The sequence below is a fragment of the Caretta caretta genome, chromosome 6 (genome assembly GCF_965140235.1).
Source record: "Caretta caretta isolate rCarCar2 chromosome 6, rCarCar1.hap1, whole genome shotgun sequence".
NCBI classification, from domain to species: domain Eukaryota; kingdom Metazoa; phylum Chordata; order Testudines; family Cheloniidae; genus Caretta; species Caretta caretta.
In genome coordinates, this window is record NC_134211.1 from 91,316,827 (window position 1) to 91,333,082 (window position 16,256).

At 43.3% G+C, this 16,256-nt stretch overlaps 1 protein-coding gene across 4 annotated transcripts in view; it reads left to right on the forward strand.

The window, feature by feature from the left end:
- The first annotated feature begins 14,532 nt into the window (after window positions 1-14,532).
- Window positions 14,533-16,256, forward strand: part of ADCK1 (aarF domain containing kinase 1) — a 135,255-nt gene continuing 133,531 nt past the window's right edge. Inside the window, exon 1 of one of the 4 annotated variants that reach the window (XM_048854311.2) lies at window positions 14,533-14,710. In XM_048854311.2, coding sequence (XP_048710268.2) covers window positions 14,653-14,710 — 58 coding nt within the window. In that variant the 5' untranslated portion in view covers window positions 14,533-14,652. The remainder of the gene's footprint in view (window positions 14,711-16,256) is intronic. The other 3 variants (XM_048854312.2, XM_048854313.2, XM_048854314.2) reach the window with 3 other exon arrangements.

Sequence of the window (16,256 nt, forward strand, 5' to 3'; positions counted from 1 at the left end):
GGGATGTCTGACCCTACTGGACAAACACCAGACTTTTCTTCCATGCCTGGGGGTGAAGCTGCATTCCCATACTCAGTCACCACATGGTGATCTTGAGTCAGGATGTGGTGCATTGTGTTGTACTCTGATGACACAACACTGGTGTCATGATGCAATATTGTTAAATTGCAGCTAACCATTACAACATCAAAAAGAGTCAGTATGATGAAGAAAAACAACAGTTCCTGGACCCACCCTTGGATATTTCTGGCATTTCCAAACCGCTGCTGCCAGGAGAATGTCACAAATCCAATAAAATCTGGATAATCCCAGGAAAATTGCTTAAGGTGGCAATTCTGAAGGAAGGGAGCTCAATAAAATATTTGCATCTTTTCTCAGACATGCCTTCCACAAAGATGGCTGCTGAGCCCAGCAAGTTAACCCTCTAATTATCTATCAGCAGGATAAATTGTTCTAGGGAGAGACAGAAAAATATAATACAAGTGTGACTGCAATCAAACTTCTACTAATTCTGGTATATAGTACCTAGAAACCATAGATTGATGCATTAGAAATAGGTAGGTAGCTTGATTAAGATGATGATGAAAAGTGCTATAAAGTGGTAAATATTATAAGCATTATTATGAAACTCTCACAGGTAAAATGTCCTTAACTAGATTTAAAGAAAGTAACTCATATATTACATTAAGTGTGAGCTACTGGGCTGAATTTGTGTGGTGGGCATGTGTTCAAATACCACCAAAGTAGGTTTTTTAAATTAAAGAAAAAAAGAAGCCAAAGAAAATGATATTGGGAAAAAAATTTTCCAGTGAGTTTTGCTAGCCTGTGAAATGTGGACTGGACTAAATGGAACTCATCATGGACTGGGGCATTATGTAATGTGAGTAGGGGTAGCAGACTCTGACCTTATATAAAATAAAAATAAGAAATTGAATGTATTAATTGCTATTATGCTCGTGCCTAGAGATCAACAGAGAATTGTACAAACACAGAGTAGTAGGCAGTCCTGCCCTGAAGAGTTTACAATATAGCAGACAAAACAAATACAGAGTAGGGGAAAGGGATAGAAATTATCAGAAATTAACAAATGTAGGGTTCTTCCCAATGCTCCTGTGACAAGTGGTTTGCAGCTTCTGAATAGATAGACAAATGGATTAGGAAAACAGATAAGAGAACTGCAACCCAAATTTAGCTTCTAAACTTTCACTGGATGGTGCATTTGTGGGGTGAGGGGAAGGAAGGGCAGTCCTGAAGTCCTTACTCTGGCAAAATTCTGTTGGCTTCAGTGGGACCTTTGCCTCAGGCTCGAGCTCTCTTAGCAGAATTACAATTCACCAGATACATGTATATGACAAAAAGAAAAGGAGTACTTGTGGCACCTTAGAGACTAACCAATTTATTTGAGCATAAGCTTTCGTGAGCTACAGCTCACTTCATCGGATGCATGCAGTAGAAAATACAGTGGGGAGATTTTATATAACACCCATTGTTTCATGTTCTCTGTGTATACAAAATCTCCCCGCTGTATTTTCCGCTGAATGCATCCGACGAAGTGAGCCGCAGCCCACGAAAGCCCACGCTCCAACAAATTCGCTAGTCTCCAAGGTGCCACAAGCCCTCCCCCTCCTTCCGCGGACACAGACCAACACGGCTGCCACTCTGAAACTTGTCATTATTACTGTTGCTGAAGAGGCCGAAGGTCCCAGTGGGGAACGGAGCCCCCTGGTGCCAAGCGCTGCACAGACACAGAGACAATTCTGGCCTCGAGGGGCTTGGCAGCCACAGACGTGAGCAGGGGGTTGGGGGAAGAGAGGGGAGAGGGTCACAGATACAACACTCTGTATCTATGTGCCAGAAAATCCATGGCAAGAAAACACACACCTGAAGGTGAGACCCTCTACCCACTCTCTTTACAATGTGTATGATAATCAAGGTGGGCCATTTCCAGCACAAATCCAGGTTTTCTCCCCCCCCTCCTTTTTTTTTTTTCCCCCAAAAACCACACACACAAACTCACTCTCCTGCTGGTAATAGCTTATCCAAAGTGACCACTCTCCTGACAATGTGTATGAAAATCAAGGTGGGCCATTTCCAGCACAAATCCAGGTTTTCTCACCCCCCACCCCCATACACACACAAACTCACTCTCCTGCTGGTAATAGTTCATCCAAAGTGACCACTCTCCTTACAGTGTGTATGAAAATCAAGGTGAGCCATTTCCAGCACAAATCCAGGTTTTCTCACCCCCCCCCCCCGCCCACACACACAAACTCGCTCTCCTGCTGGTAATAGCTCGTCCAAACTGACCACTCTCCTTACAATGTGTAAGGAGAGTGGTCAGTTTGGATGAGCTATTACCAGCAGGAGAGTGCATTTGGGGGGGGGGGGTGGGCAGAGGGTGAGAAAACCTGGATTTGTGCTGGAAATGGCCCAACTTGATTATCATATACATTGTAAGGAGAGTGATCACTTTAGATAAGCTATTACCAGCAGGAGAGTGGGGTGGGAAGAGGTGTTGTTTCATGGTCTCTGTGTATATGATGTCTTCTGCAGTTTCCGCGGTGTGCATCCGATGGAGTGAGCTGCGGCTCGCGAGGACTTGTGCTCAGATGGATTGGTTGGTCTCTGGGGTGCCGCGGGTACTCCTTTTCTTTTTGCGAGTGCAGACTGGCACGGCTGTTACTCTGAAACCTTTAAATAGAGACTGTTCTGCAGCTGCTCGGCATGTTAGACCTCATCCTGCTGGAGATGGATTAGTGGGCAGAGTGCAGGTGAGAAGGTGTAAGGGGCAGCGAACAGGCCATGTCCATTGGCTACACAAGGGACTCTCCCTGGCACAGGCCTTCATTGTTGCAGAGTGATGACTAGGCGGTGACCTCAGGACGCTCCCTGCCCAGTGCCTGCAGGGGCAGCAGGTGAATTCTGCAGAAATGCAGTGCAGTAGAATAGCCCAGCGTGCGAATGGAGGGTCTCAGTGATGGGAAGGCAGAGCGGAGGGTCTCAGTGACGGGAAGGCAGGTGGAGGGTATCAGTGAGGGGGGAGGGTCTCAGTGAGGGAGGAGGGTGGGTAGAGGGTCTCACCTTCAGGTGTGTGTTTTCTTGCCATGGATTTTCTGGCACACAGATACAGAGTGTTGTATCTGTGACCCTTTCCCCTCTCTTCCCCCAACCCCCTGCTCACGTCTGTGGCTGCCAAGCCCCTCGAGGCCAGAATTGTCTCTGTGTCTGTGCAGCGCTTGGCACCAGGGGGCCCCGTTCCCCACTGGGACCTTCGGCCTCTTCAGCAACAGTAATAATGACAAGTTTCAGAGTGGCAGCCGTGTTGGTCTGTGTCCGCGGAAGGAGGGGGAGGGCTTGTGGCACCTTGGAGACTAGCGAATTTGTTGGAGCGTGGGCTTTCATGGGCTGCGGCTCACTTCGTCGGATGCATTCAGCGGAAAATACAGTGGGGAGATTTTGTATACACAGAGAACATGAAACAATGGGTGTTATATAAAATCTCCCCACTGTATTTTCTACTGCATGCATCCGATGAAGTGAGCTGTAGCTCACGAAAGCTTATGCTCAAATAAATTGGTTAGTCTCTAAGGTGCTACAAGTACTCCTTTTCTTTTTGCGAATACAGACTAACACGGCTGTTACTCTGAAACCATGTATATGACAGGTATTCTTCTCTCCTTCTCTATCACGGGCACTTCAGCCAAAAACACAAAACTTTTACGCATATAGTTTATCAAGAGTTAACAGGAAATCATCTTCTCAGTCCTCATCTGTCTCTTCTCCCCTCCCTGCTTCCTTCAGTCCTCTAGCAACAAGCATATCTTTGTCTGTTCATATAATATTGCCACTGCAGGTTCAAGAACCTTCTCCTCTGTAGCTCCCGCCATTTGAAACAGGCAGCTTCTTGTGTCTCTCTGCCTCTCCAAACCCTCTTACACAACTCAGCTGAAAAAACTACTTTTTCTCCCTTGCTTCTGGATCTCATTCTCTCCCTCTGCTTTGATATATTATTTAATGATGTATGGTAAGTAGATTATGCAACTTTGTCAAGTGCTTTGAGATACAGTTTTTATGAAAGCTGTTGCTAAAAATTGTTGTGTAAAATTGTACCTGAGCAATCTGCCTCAACTTGAATACATGCTCCACTGGTTTCCTTGCTCTCCCTGCTTATTCCTTTTGCAGCTAAGGCCTGGGATACACTAAAAAATTAGGTCAACACCCCGAGTGACATAGTTAAGCCAACTTAACCCTCAGTGTAGACAGTGTTAAGTCAATGGAAGAATTTTTCTGTTGACCTAGCTACCAACTTTCGGGGAGGTGAATTACCATCCTCTGCCAACAGGAGAAACACTCCTGTCAGTGTAGGTAGTGTCTACATTTACACACTACAGAGGTGCAGTAGCATTTCAAGTTTAGAGAAGCCCTGATCAATCTTTCCTCTTTGCAGACAATAACCCACTTTTGTTAGTAGGTGTTTATTATAGCTTTCTGGGTATAAGCAGCGACCCAGTTCATTTGAATCCTTTTTTGCATTCTCCCCGAACTTGCATCTCGTTGCAGTTTAATTGTGAGGTGTGAGTTTGGCTAATTTAGTGTTTGTGAAACTAAATGGTTATTTACACTGGTGTTGCATGCTTGAAGTCAATAACGATACAAGATTCTCAAATAACAGGCTCAAATGGAATTATTTAATGAAAGACTAACAATCAGAGATTAGCAGAGCACTATACAGAAAGAAAGCATACTTTATCACCTCTTGTAGGTAGTGAAGAGAAGGCAGTTTGGTCCCTTCCTTAGTACCTGGTGGAATGCTGAGAGTGTTCATTCCCAGCCTAACTTTCCAACCCTTTTCCTTTTATAGGGGGTGAGACAAAGGAAACTCCTTTTTGGAGGGAAAATTGTTTTCCCATGATTAATTTCACTATGTGGTCTATTTGACATTTTAGTTTTTCCTAATTACTTATGGAATTTCTTGGAATCTTTAGGTTACATGATTGATAAGCTAAAAGGAATTCTAATTCGGTTATTATGATTGACAGCTGTGGCAACTGGCAGTTTTTACTGAGTTAAAAACATCTTTCAATAGATCCTTATTTCACCCATTACAGAAAACTTCTGCAATAATAAGTACCTCTTATCAATCATAGAATGTAATTAAATCATAGGCACCCCTTACCAATTACCCAGTCTTGTTTATACCATATTTCTATTCAGGCTGTCAAGTGATTAAAAAAATTAATCACAATTAATTGTGCTGTTAATAATAGAATACCAATTATTTAAATATTTTTGGATGTTTTTCTACATTTTCAAATATATTGATTTCAGTTACAACACAGAATACAAAGTGTACAGTGCTCACTTTATATTTATATTTTATTACAAATATTTGCACTGTAAAAAACAAAAGAAATAGTGTTTCTCAATTCACCCAGTACAAGTACTGTAGTCCAAACTCTTTATCATGAAAGTTGAACTTACAAATGTAGAATTATGTACAAAAAAATAACTGCATTCAAAAATAAAACAATGTAAACTTTAGAGCCTACAAGTCCATGCTTCAGCCAATCACTCACACAAACAAGTTTGGTTACAATTTGTGGGAGATGCTGCTGCCCATTTCTTGTTTACAATGTCACCTGAAAGTGAGAACAGGCGTTTATATGGCACTGTTGTAGCCTGTGTTGCAAGATATTTATGTGCCAGATGTGCTAAAGATTCACATATCCCTTCATGCTTCAACCACCATTCCAGAGGACATGCATCCATGCTGATGATGGGTTCTGTTCGAAAATGATCCAAGCAGAGTGGACTGACGCATGTTCATTTTCATCATTGGAGTCAGATGCCACCAGCAGAAGGTTGATTTTCTTTTTTGATGGTTCGGGTTCTGTAGTTTCTGCATCAGAGTGTTGCTCTTTTAAGACTCCTGAAAGCATGCTCCACACCTCATCACTCTCAGAGTTTGGACGGCACTTCAGATTCTTAAATCCTGGGTCGAGCGCTGTTCTGTTTTTAGAAATCTCACATTGGTACCTTCTTTGCATTTTTTCAAATCTGCTGTGAAAGTGTTCTTAAAACAAACATGTGCTGGGTCATCATCCGAGACTGCTATAACATGAAATATGTGGTGTAATGAAGGTAAAACAGAACAGGAGGACATACAATTCTCCCCCAAGGAGTTCAGTCACAAATTTAATTAACACATTATTTTTTTAACGAGTATCATAGAATCATAGAAGATTAGGGTTGGAAGAGAGATCATCTAGTCCAACCCCCTGCTCAAAGCAGAACCAATCCCCATCTAAATCATCCCAGCCAGGGCTTTGTCAAGCCAGGCCTTAAAAACATCTAAGGATGGAGATTTCACCACCTCCCTAGGTAACCCATTCCAGTGCTTCACCACTCTCCTAGTGAAATAGTTTTTCCTAATATCCAACCTAGACCTCCCCCACTGCAACTTAAGACCATTGCTCCTTGTTCTGTCATCTGCCACCACTGAGATTATCAGCATGGAAGCATGTCCTCTGGAATGGTGGCTGAAGCATGAAGGGGCATATGAATGTTTAGTATATCTGGCACGTAAATACCTTGCCGTGCTGGCTACAAAAGTACCATGCAAACACCTGTTCTCACTTTCAGGTGACATTGTAAATAAGAAGCAGGCAGAAGTATCGCCCGTAAATGTAAACAAACTTGTTTGTCTTAGCGATTGGCTGAACAAGAAGTAAGACTGAGTGGATTTGTAGGCTGTAAAGTTTTACATTGTTTTGTTTTTGAGTTAAGTTATGTAACAAAAAAAATCTACATTTGTAAATTACACTTTCACAATAAAGAGATTGCACTATAGTACTTGTATGAGGTGAATTGAAAAATACTATTTCTTTTATCATTTTACAGTGCAAATATTTGTAATAAAAATAATAATTTAAAGTGAGCACAGTACACTTTGTATTCTGTGTTGTAATAGAAATCAATATATTTGAAAATGTAGAAAAACATCCAAAATATTTAATACATTTCTATTTGTATTCTATTGTTTAACAGTGCGATTAATCACTTAATTGGGGCTTCTCCCCACACCAAGTCCTACCACATAGTTCAAGCCAGACCTGCTGCCTTTGCTGTTATTTCGGTCCTGAGCTCCCCATGACATTCTGATTTTTAAAATCAGCACAATATCAATAAAGTAAACATGAGATGGATTAAGAACTGACTAACTGAAAGATTTCAGATAGTAGTTGTTAAAGAGCAGCCTTCATCAAATGTGGGTATTTTTACTGGGGTCCCGCAGGGATCAGTTCTATGCCTGATGCAATTCAACATTTTAATCAATGATCTGGAAGTAAATGTAAAATCACTGCTGATAAAATTTTTAGATGACAGAAAGATTGTTAGAGTGGTAAATACTGAGGAGGACAGGGCAGTGATACATAATGATCTAGCTCACATGGTAAACTGGACCCATTTAAACAAAAGAGACTTTACTACAGCCAGATGCAAAGTTATACATCTAGGAACAAGGAATACAGGCTATACCTACAGAATGGGGGAAAGCAGCAACTCTGAAAATAATGTAGGGCGTCATAGCGGACAAGCAGCTCAACATGAGCTCCCGTGCAAAGGTGTGGTAAAAAGGAATAATGTGGTTCTTGGATGTATAAGCGGGAATAGTGAGTAGGAAGTGGGTGATTTTACCTCTGTATATGGCATTGGTGAGACCGATCCTGAAATACTGTGTATTGTTCTGGTGACCACATTTTAAAAAGGATATTAAAAAATTGAAGAGGGTGCAAAAAAGAGCCAAAAAATCATTTGAGGGCTGGAAAAAACACCTCACAGTGAGGGACTTAAAGAGCTCAATCTGTTCAGTTTACCAGAAGGAAGATTGAGAGGTGACTTTACTACAGTATATAAGTAATCTTCAACGGGAGAAAATAGCAGGTTCTAAAGGGCTCTTTAATCTACCAGTTAAATGCATAATATTAACCAACAGCTGGAAGCTGAAGACAGACAAATTCAAATTAGAAATTAGGCACACGATTTTAACTGTGAGGGTGGCTAATCATTGGAACAGACCACAAACAGAAGTAGTAGTTTCCGCATCTCGTGATGTTTTCAAATACAGACTGGATGCTGTGCTGGAAGGTATGCTTTAGTCAGACATGAGTTATAAGTTTTCCCTTGCAAATTGAAACATATGTAAACCTACCTCCATCTAGATAAAAGGTGGAATCCACAGTGTCACCTTGCCCATGACCTGATTTTTTTTACATAATGGAATAGCAGCACCACAAGCTTCACCTATATCCCAAAGTGACCTTCTCTAGGCTGTTTGATTTCTGTAGACTGTCCCTGGCTGCTTTGTCATGGCTGCCAAAAAAGGACAATCAGTACCAATTATTCTGGTGGTTTCTGTGGTACAGACACCAGAACAGGATTGCTATACACCTATTCCTTGGTAGACAACTTTCTGACTCACAAAATAGTTGTATGGAGTCCTTTGGGGTAGATCAGAGCTGTTAAATTACAGATACCCTTGGTCTGTACTTCAGTACTCTTCACATCTGGCAAATGCAGAATGTGAGTGTCTCATTAAATATCTTGTAACAAATGAAGATTACCACATAATGCAATGTAATAAGTTATTGCTGATATCAGATATCTGTATTCTTAGCAGTCGCTCTGCTAAGTAGCATAAAAATGATCAAAATAAATTACAATTCTCAGGTCAGCGGATAAATTATTTCATGGATAAACTGCCAAACAGAAAAATTAAAAAGAAAAGTCTTATCTCAGGCAGAAAGGTTCAGCCACATTGGCAACCCTTGTGCTTTACATTTTTCCAAAGGTTACAGGCAGCATTCAAAAGAAATAATTACATCTGGGGAAAAATAGGGTCACAGGGCCCATTAGTGCTTTTGTCAAAGTCTCTAATTCTTTGAGCTGCATGTGTATTATCTGGGATCATTGAAAGGGATGCTGGTTTAATTTCTGTAATTTGTTACACTTTGGAGGAAAGTGAAATAATTCAGGAAAACAATAATAATCTCATGCATTTCTATAGTGCCTTCCAGGACTCCAGAGTGGTTTGCAAAGTAGATGCTGGTAGTATTTCATCCACTGCTGATATGAAGCCTCCTCAAAAGTGAAACACGATGGCTTAGCAACAGCATGGAACAGCCTCGAACAGGAAGTGAAGGAGAATCCCGTAACCAATTGAAACTGTCAGGAATTTATGGAGGTGGAACATAATTACCCAAGCTGGAATTTAGCCAGGACACAGGGTCAAACTCTTTGACTGTTATGAAAAGTGCCAGAGGCTATTCAAAGACCACAAGATTGGTTTTAGAGTAACAGCCGTGTTAGTCTGTATTCGCAAAAAGAAAAGGAGTACTTGTGGCACCTTAGAGACTAACCAATTTATTTGAGCATGAGCTTTCGTGAGCTACAGCTCACTTCATCAGATGCATACCGTGGAAACTGCAGCAGACTTTATATATACATAGAGAATATGAAACAATACCTCCTCCCACCCCACTGTCCTGCTGGTAATAGCTTATCTAAAGTGATCATCAGGTGGGCCATTTCCAGCACAAATCCAGGTTTTCTCACCCTCCACCCCCCCCACACCCCCCCCCCCATTGAAAACATAGCAACTCAAGGAACACAGCAGCTCTAAGGCCACACTCAGGTATTGGGTCACTACTAACTCAATGGGAAGATCAGCTCCGACTGAATTACCAAATGCAGCAGGTAGGTTTTCTTTGGAGGTACCCCCTCCAGTACTGATGTAGTCTAGCCCTAGTAGTGACAAGATCCCAGTGGAGATGGGATGGCTGCCATTACACAGACAGCTATGTGCTTTCCATTAGCTGTGTAAAGATGACACATTTGAGTCCTTTATTTAAAGTTGGACCTGATGAACCTAATGTCTCCTTTTGTGTCTTTGCCCCACAAATTTGCATGAGTTTGACCCAGTGAAAGCCCTCTGAAGGCATGTTAACCTGTACTACGGAACAATATCCAGATGGTGTTGTTCCGTGTTACCCATCTTGGTGTGCCCATTCATCAGTCCTACAGCCATGCAATGCTATAATAGTATAGATGTTGTAATATAATTTCATCTGGTGACCTGAATTAATAGAGCCTGAAAATATTTCTGAAACAGGTTTCTAGTAACCCTGGGCTCGAGGGGCCAGATTGTTAGCTGGTGTCAATTGGCATAGCTCCACTGACTTCAACAGAGCTACAAACATTTATACCAGCAGAGGATCTGGCTCAATATTTACCTCACTAGCCACCCACAGCAGATCATGACAGATCACAGACATTAGGAAGGGCCGACTGGGTCATCCAATCCTTCCCACTGCGCTATTTGCAAAGCCATCACCTACCCCAGAATGCTCTCTGGTTAGGGCTCAGACTATTCCACTAGGACCCCAAGGTCACAGGATCACGTGTTATGTGAGTTCCTTTTGATCTCTCCTCTCCCTGTACTCCAGGGAGGGCTGGTACCAGAGAGACTTTTCAGATTTCTTTAGATATCTCTTTAATCAAAAGGAATTTATGAGAGAGAGAGAAAAGTGGATGAGGCTGATTCATTGCAGGGAAGGCCAAAATGCCCTACCATCTTCTCTTCAAACAATCTGACTGAACTCTTCCCACGGTGGCTCTGGGGCAGCAAGGCTGTGAGCACTGTGGGTGTGTTTCAATGTCTCAGACTTGTTGCTTTATTCACATAAGGGATGCATATTTACCAAAAATCAAAGGAAATGTTTTTTCCTATTTCTTGGCCATTTGGGATACTCTGAGATTTATTTTATTCACTAGTTGAAAGGAAAATGGAATCAAAGATAGCATCTTTATTCTGTGCCAAGCTCTTTCTTGTGTACCCCAGCGTAGGCTCACACAAAAGAGCTCTGACCACTCTAACTAGGTGCTTATTCTAAATATAGAATGGTTTAGCTTTGGTTACATAATTGCCTAGCGCACTTGGGCACATGACATTATGCTACAAAAGTCTTGTTCTTTCTCCCCCACAGCCCCAGCTTCAGGCTGTTTAACTGAGTGCTGTAAGAATAGGATTATTTTGAAGCAATATCACCTAGTTTCTGCAGGGAAGACCAATAGAAATCAGATGCTGACATATGCAACCCCTTTTGATGGGAACAGTGCCAAGGCTACTGATCTAATGATTAGAGCTAAAGATTGGTAGTCAGGGCTGCTACTGTTTAGCATCTTGTTTAGCAGCAGGGAGTTGTGACTGGAGGGTGACTGAGGGTAGGGAGTTGCCTTCTAGCTGAGCACTAGGCTGATAGCATCAATGATTTTCCAGTTGTCACTCCCAAAATCTGTTCCTGATCAATGATCCGGAATGAGCTCAGTTGAGGTCATGATCTTGCTTGCACTAAAACCAATGTGACTCTTGCAAAACTCTCAATGACTCTAAAAGCAGCAGGAGCAGACCTTTAGCTCGTATTGGCTAGATTGTCTCCTACTGTGACCCTGACTAATTATTTTACATTTGGTCTGCACTAATTTCCCTCCTATTTTCACAGTTACCTACATGATCCAAATCTCTCTTCTCATTGTTTGCTCTGTGTCCCATATTAACACCACTTGTGGGGCTCACCTTTGTCAACATTGTTATAAATATAATGGAGAGGCTCACAATATGCTGGGATGCTTCACTCACTCCCCTTTCAGCTCAGAAACTGCCCTCTGTACTTACACCAACCAGAGCCATCAACCTTAACTTTGCCATTCCCGACTGTGATGTTTAATTTCTCAGGGGCAATGTTCCACCACTAATCCTCACTGCACTCTTGTCTTTATTTGAGAGTGTATGTATGTGTGTGTGGAGGGTAGGCGAGTCAGACATGGACAGTGAGAAAGAGATTGGGACTGAGTGTAGCAGAAGTCCAAGATATAGTTTTGATCATATTTTGAACATTAAGGAAAATTAACAATATATTGTCTGTTGTCCACCAGGGATCCCAAGAGGAAGGTTTTCTGGGTCACCTGCTTGACAGTTGCTCACAGAAGCTTAGAGAAAATGACATTCATCCTGAGAATAATATATCTAGGAAAGAAGATGGCCAGCAGGAATCTTACTTTGGTACAGGAATTGAATTGGGCTAGTTTGCTTCAGTGTGGTTTTTTGGGAGGCTGAGACTTTGTACTTCAGAATCCAAGATTTCATGTAAGAAAAAGTTTCTACTTCTTTTAGCTGCAAAAGAAACCTTGAAAATATGAACAGAGTGCAGCCAATGTAGTGATGTTTGCCTGAATCTGCACACAGCCTGAAACAATATCTCTGAGAGATGTGGACTGTATTATTCTCTTTTGTCTCATTCTGCTTTTTTACATCCTTGCTTAGCTATCATTGATTTGTCACCCCCACCCCCTTTGTTTTTGGTAGGATCAGTTCTAAATTCTGTCTCCTCAATTTTATCTTGAATTCTTTTATTTCCCACTACGGATTACACAGCTGCTATTGAAGTCCATCTTATCTTCATTACAGGGATGCTGGTTGGAAAATGGAATTGATTGTCACTGTTTTCCAATGAAAAATATTTTATTGGAGAATGATATCTATTAAATGTTTCAGTGGGTGGTTATCTAACAAGGTATTTATACCATAGAATCTGAATGCCTCACAGTAATTATGCTAACTCATCAAGATTTTAACATTCTCTTCTTTGGTCCTCTGTTCACAAGCATGTATTTAGGCTTTTTTGTTTTTCTGTTTATCATCATCATCATCATTCTGGGAAGGCTTTGGTGAAGAGCTTAGTTTTACATTTACTCTTCAATATGGTAAGATTTGTCATCATTCTTATTTCTCACAATAAGGAAATTGCTAGCTGAAGGCCAGCTGCAGAGAAAGCTTTTCCCATCACTCCTGAAAATCTTTCCCTTGTTGTTAACAGTTTTATTGTTACTGATGCGCACAGTTTTCTCTTGGCAGAATTCATGTCCCCAACATATTTTTTCTGTCTGCAGAATATAGGCTCTGGTGGAGAGGCACTGCAATTACACCTTTCGTCCACGAGGGGTTGCTGTGGCATCAGAAGAGAAGGCAGCCAGCTGGCAGAGAGGGCGGGGGAAGAGACTGCGCTCCTCACAGTGGGGCCAGGTGAGGAGGCATGGGATGGAGAGAGCGGGGCACACAGGGCTGCTGGGGGGTCATAGAGTAGGGTTCAGAAGGGCTAGTGGGTAGCACAGACTTGGGCACGGTCTCAGGTGCTAGTGGGGTGACACCATTGAGCTGGGGCTGAATGGGAGTGGAGCTGCAGGGCCGCGTGGGGACAGGGGTAGATGTGCCTGACTAAATGGGAGAAGCTAGGTGTCAGCCAGGGTCTGCATGAGGCAGGCTCCCCAACTCCCTAACAATCCCCGCCACAACCTTGTTCCATACTTCTCCCACCCACACTTAACAACCCTCTAGGTTCACTCACAGGCTCCTTCCCTCTCCCTCAGCTCCTCTGTTACCCTTGACTCCCCTAAGGCTTTGGACTGCTTCTGAGGGGATGGGGAAATATGTTTCTGTATTGTAGTTTAAATGAATTACTCATAGTTCTGTATTAATATGCCTAGTAAGGAATCCATTTAAACAAAACAAAAACAGTCCCACCACAAACATTTCCTGAATCTTTGGTGTGTGTGTATTGTTATAGACATTACTTGCTGACTGGCATTTTAAAATAAATTACCAAAATAATTGCAATTGACATGATTATATTGTGCTATTTTGACAGATAAAATATGCAGAATTTTAAAATATTGTGTACAGAATTTTTATTTTTTTGGCGCAGAATTCCCCAAGGAGTAAATGATGCACATATACATTTCAGATAGATACTAGCATTGAGACTGAGGATCATTCCCATCCATCTGTGGTATTTCCAAGGTCCCTGTCCCCTGGTTACTCCAGTAGCTTCCGTTATATTTTCATGCTGTTTACTCGTTTCAGGGCTTTTAATGATTTGATAAATCTAACAAATCATCAGAAAGTTCATGATCTTGTTTAAGGCAACAAAACTCCAACTCCAGGTACCTGTATTTCATTGGACACTTGATTGGGAAAAAGAAAAGGAATACTTGTGGCACCTTAAAGACTAACCAATTTATTTGAGCATACGCTTTCGTGAGCTACAGCTCACCGATGAAGTGAGCTGTAGCTCAGGAAAGCTCATGCTCAAATAAATTGGTTAGTCTCTAAGGTGCCACAAGTATTCCTTTTCTTTTTGCGAATACAGACTAACACGTCTGTTACTCTTGATTGGGAAAGACTGATTGGACAGCAGTTTTATTGCTTTGTTTGAGATAAACTGGCAGCAATTGCAGAAGATGGATTATCTTGCTCCTGCCAAAAAACCTTTACTGCCCATAGTTTATTGCTCCAGAACACATTCAGGATCTGGTCCATACAGAATCCAGGCTGACGAGCAGGTGGTGGTGGAGCCGGCCTCACTCACCAGCAGTGCCCACGTGACAAAACACCCCCCTCCTAATCTCTTCAGTGAACTCGCCTACGGCCAAACGCCTGTAGTTCTCGAGGGCCCTCCCCATCCTGGGGCCTACGGCGTTGGGACCAGCATAGGACTACAAGGTCCAGCATGCCGTGCGGGGGCGAGGCCGTACCATATGCAGGGAGGAGGTCTCCGTTTTCTCCAGGTAAAAGCATCGAGGTGCCGGAAAGCCGGTAAGTACATGGAGCGGCCCCCTCGACCTGCTGCGGGGAGGGTGGTCCCTGGAGAGAGAGGAGGGAGGCCCCGCGCCGCGTGGAATTTAGAACGTTGTGTAACTAATCGGGAGCCGGCCGGTTCGGAGGTGGCGGGCTGGGGCGAACACCCCCCCGCGACCGCACGCTCGCCGGGCGGCGCGGGTCCGGCCCTGCCTCCAATCCCCGCTTCTCAGTGCCCCTGGCCCTGCCGCCGGACAGCCTCCACCCCTACCCCAGCCTCGTTCTCCCGGTCGTCTCCGCTTCTGGCCTCCACTCGCAGCCGCCCCGCGCCGCGTGTCCTTCTCGGCGCGGCCAGCTTCCCTAAGCAGCGCCCCCTGTGCCGCCCTCCTCGTCTCGCCGCCCGCAGCCCAAGCACACTGCGTCCCCGCAGCTACCAACCCCTGCTCTCCCCAAGTCCCCGCCTGGTCGGCTCCGTTAGCGCTCGTTTGGAAGGGGGCGCCCTCAGCGTGGGGTCGGTCTCAGAGCCTCTGTATTCATCTGCTGTAATATATGTACTGCTTATTGTATTTTTCACTCCCTACATCTGATGAAGTGGGTTCTAGCCCACGAAAGCTTCTGCCCAGATAAATGTGTTAGTCTCTAAGGTGCCACAAGGACTCCTCATTGTTTCTGAGTAGCAGCCGTGTTAGTCTGTATTCGCAAAAAGAAAAGGAGGACTTGTGGCACCTTAGAGACTAACAAATTTATCTGAGCATGAGCTTTCGTGAGCTACAGCTCACTTCATCGGATGCATACCGTGTTTCTGTCTCGTGTTCACTGGGACACCCACAGTGTCACTCGCTGGTAAAATCTTGTCTTCGGCCCTCCTGCTAAAAGTAAGACGAGGAGCGCAGTTGGTACAGAGACTCTGACCCCTGAAGCAGACTGGTAGTGGGGGTTACCTCACAGCACGGTGCTGACCATTGTAATTACTGCCGCGCTGCCTGAGTTCTCCTTCGCCGGTAGTGTAGGGCCCCGGAGAAGTTTAGAATACTCTGGACGCTTTCTTTTCACTGCCATGAGGGTAACTGCTACATCTGTGATTGTGGCTGAAGATCTAGGGTTCCTCATGAAGTGCCATCCTCTGGTTTTAATTTCTATCCTCTGCATGTTGCCTTATCTGAAAGCTGCACCCTCCCACAAACTTTAATTGAGTTGAGAAAAATCAATGGCGTTGATTCAGCACCTCAAGGCCCATTGGCTTTAGGTAGCTGCAGGTGCTCAGGACCTCTTGAAAGTCCAGTCACAAATAAACAGCTTAAATCATATATAAGTTTAACATTTAGTCCTTTCGCTCATATTATTCCAAACATTGAAAAGGTGTGAATAGCGCTAGGGTCCCCAGTCTGCATCTTGTTGAGGTCCGTAGTGACTGACGATCGTCGTTATCTGGTGGTTGTTTAATGGCCTATATGAAAAGTTATACAGGCATCATTGGTTTTCTTTGCTGTCTATCTCAGATGAGAGACCAAGGATTGCAGAGGTCAGAGACTTAATTCCTCCTTCATGTGTAGAAGGGATGTCT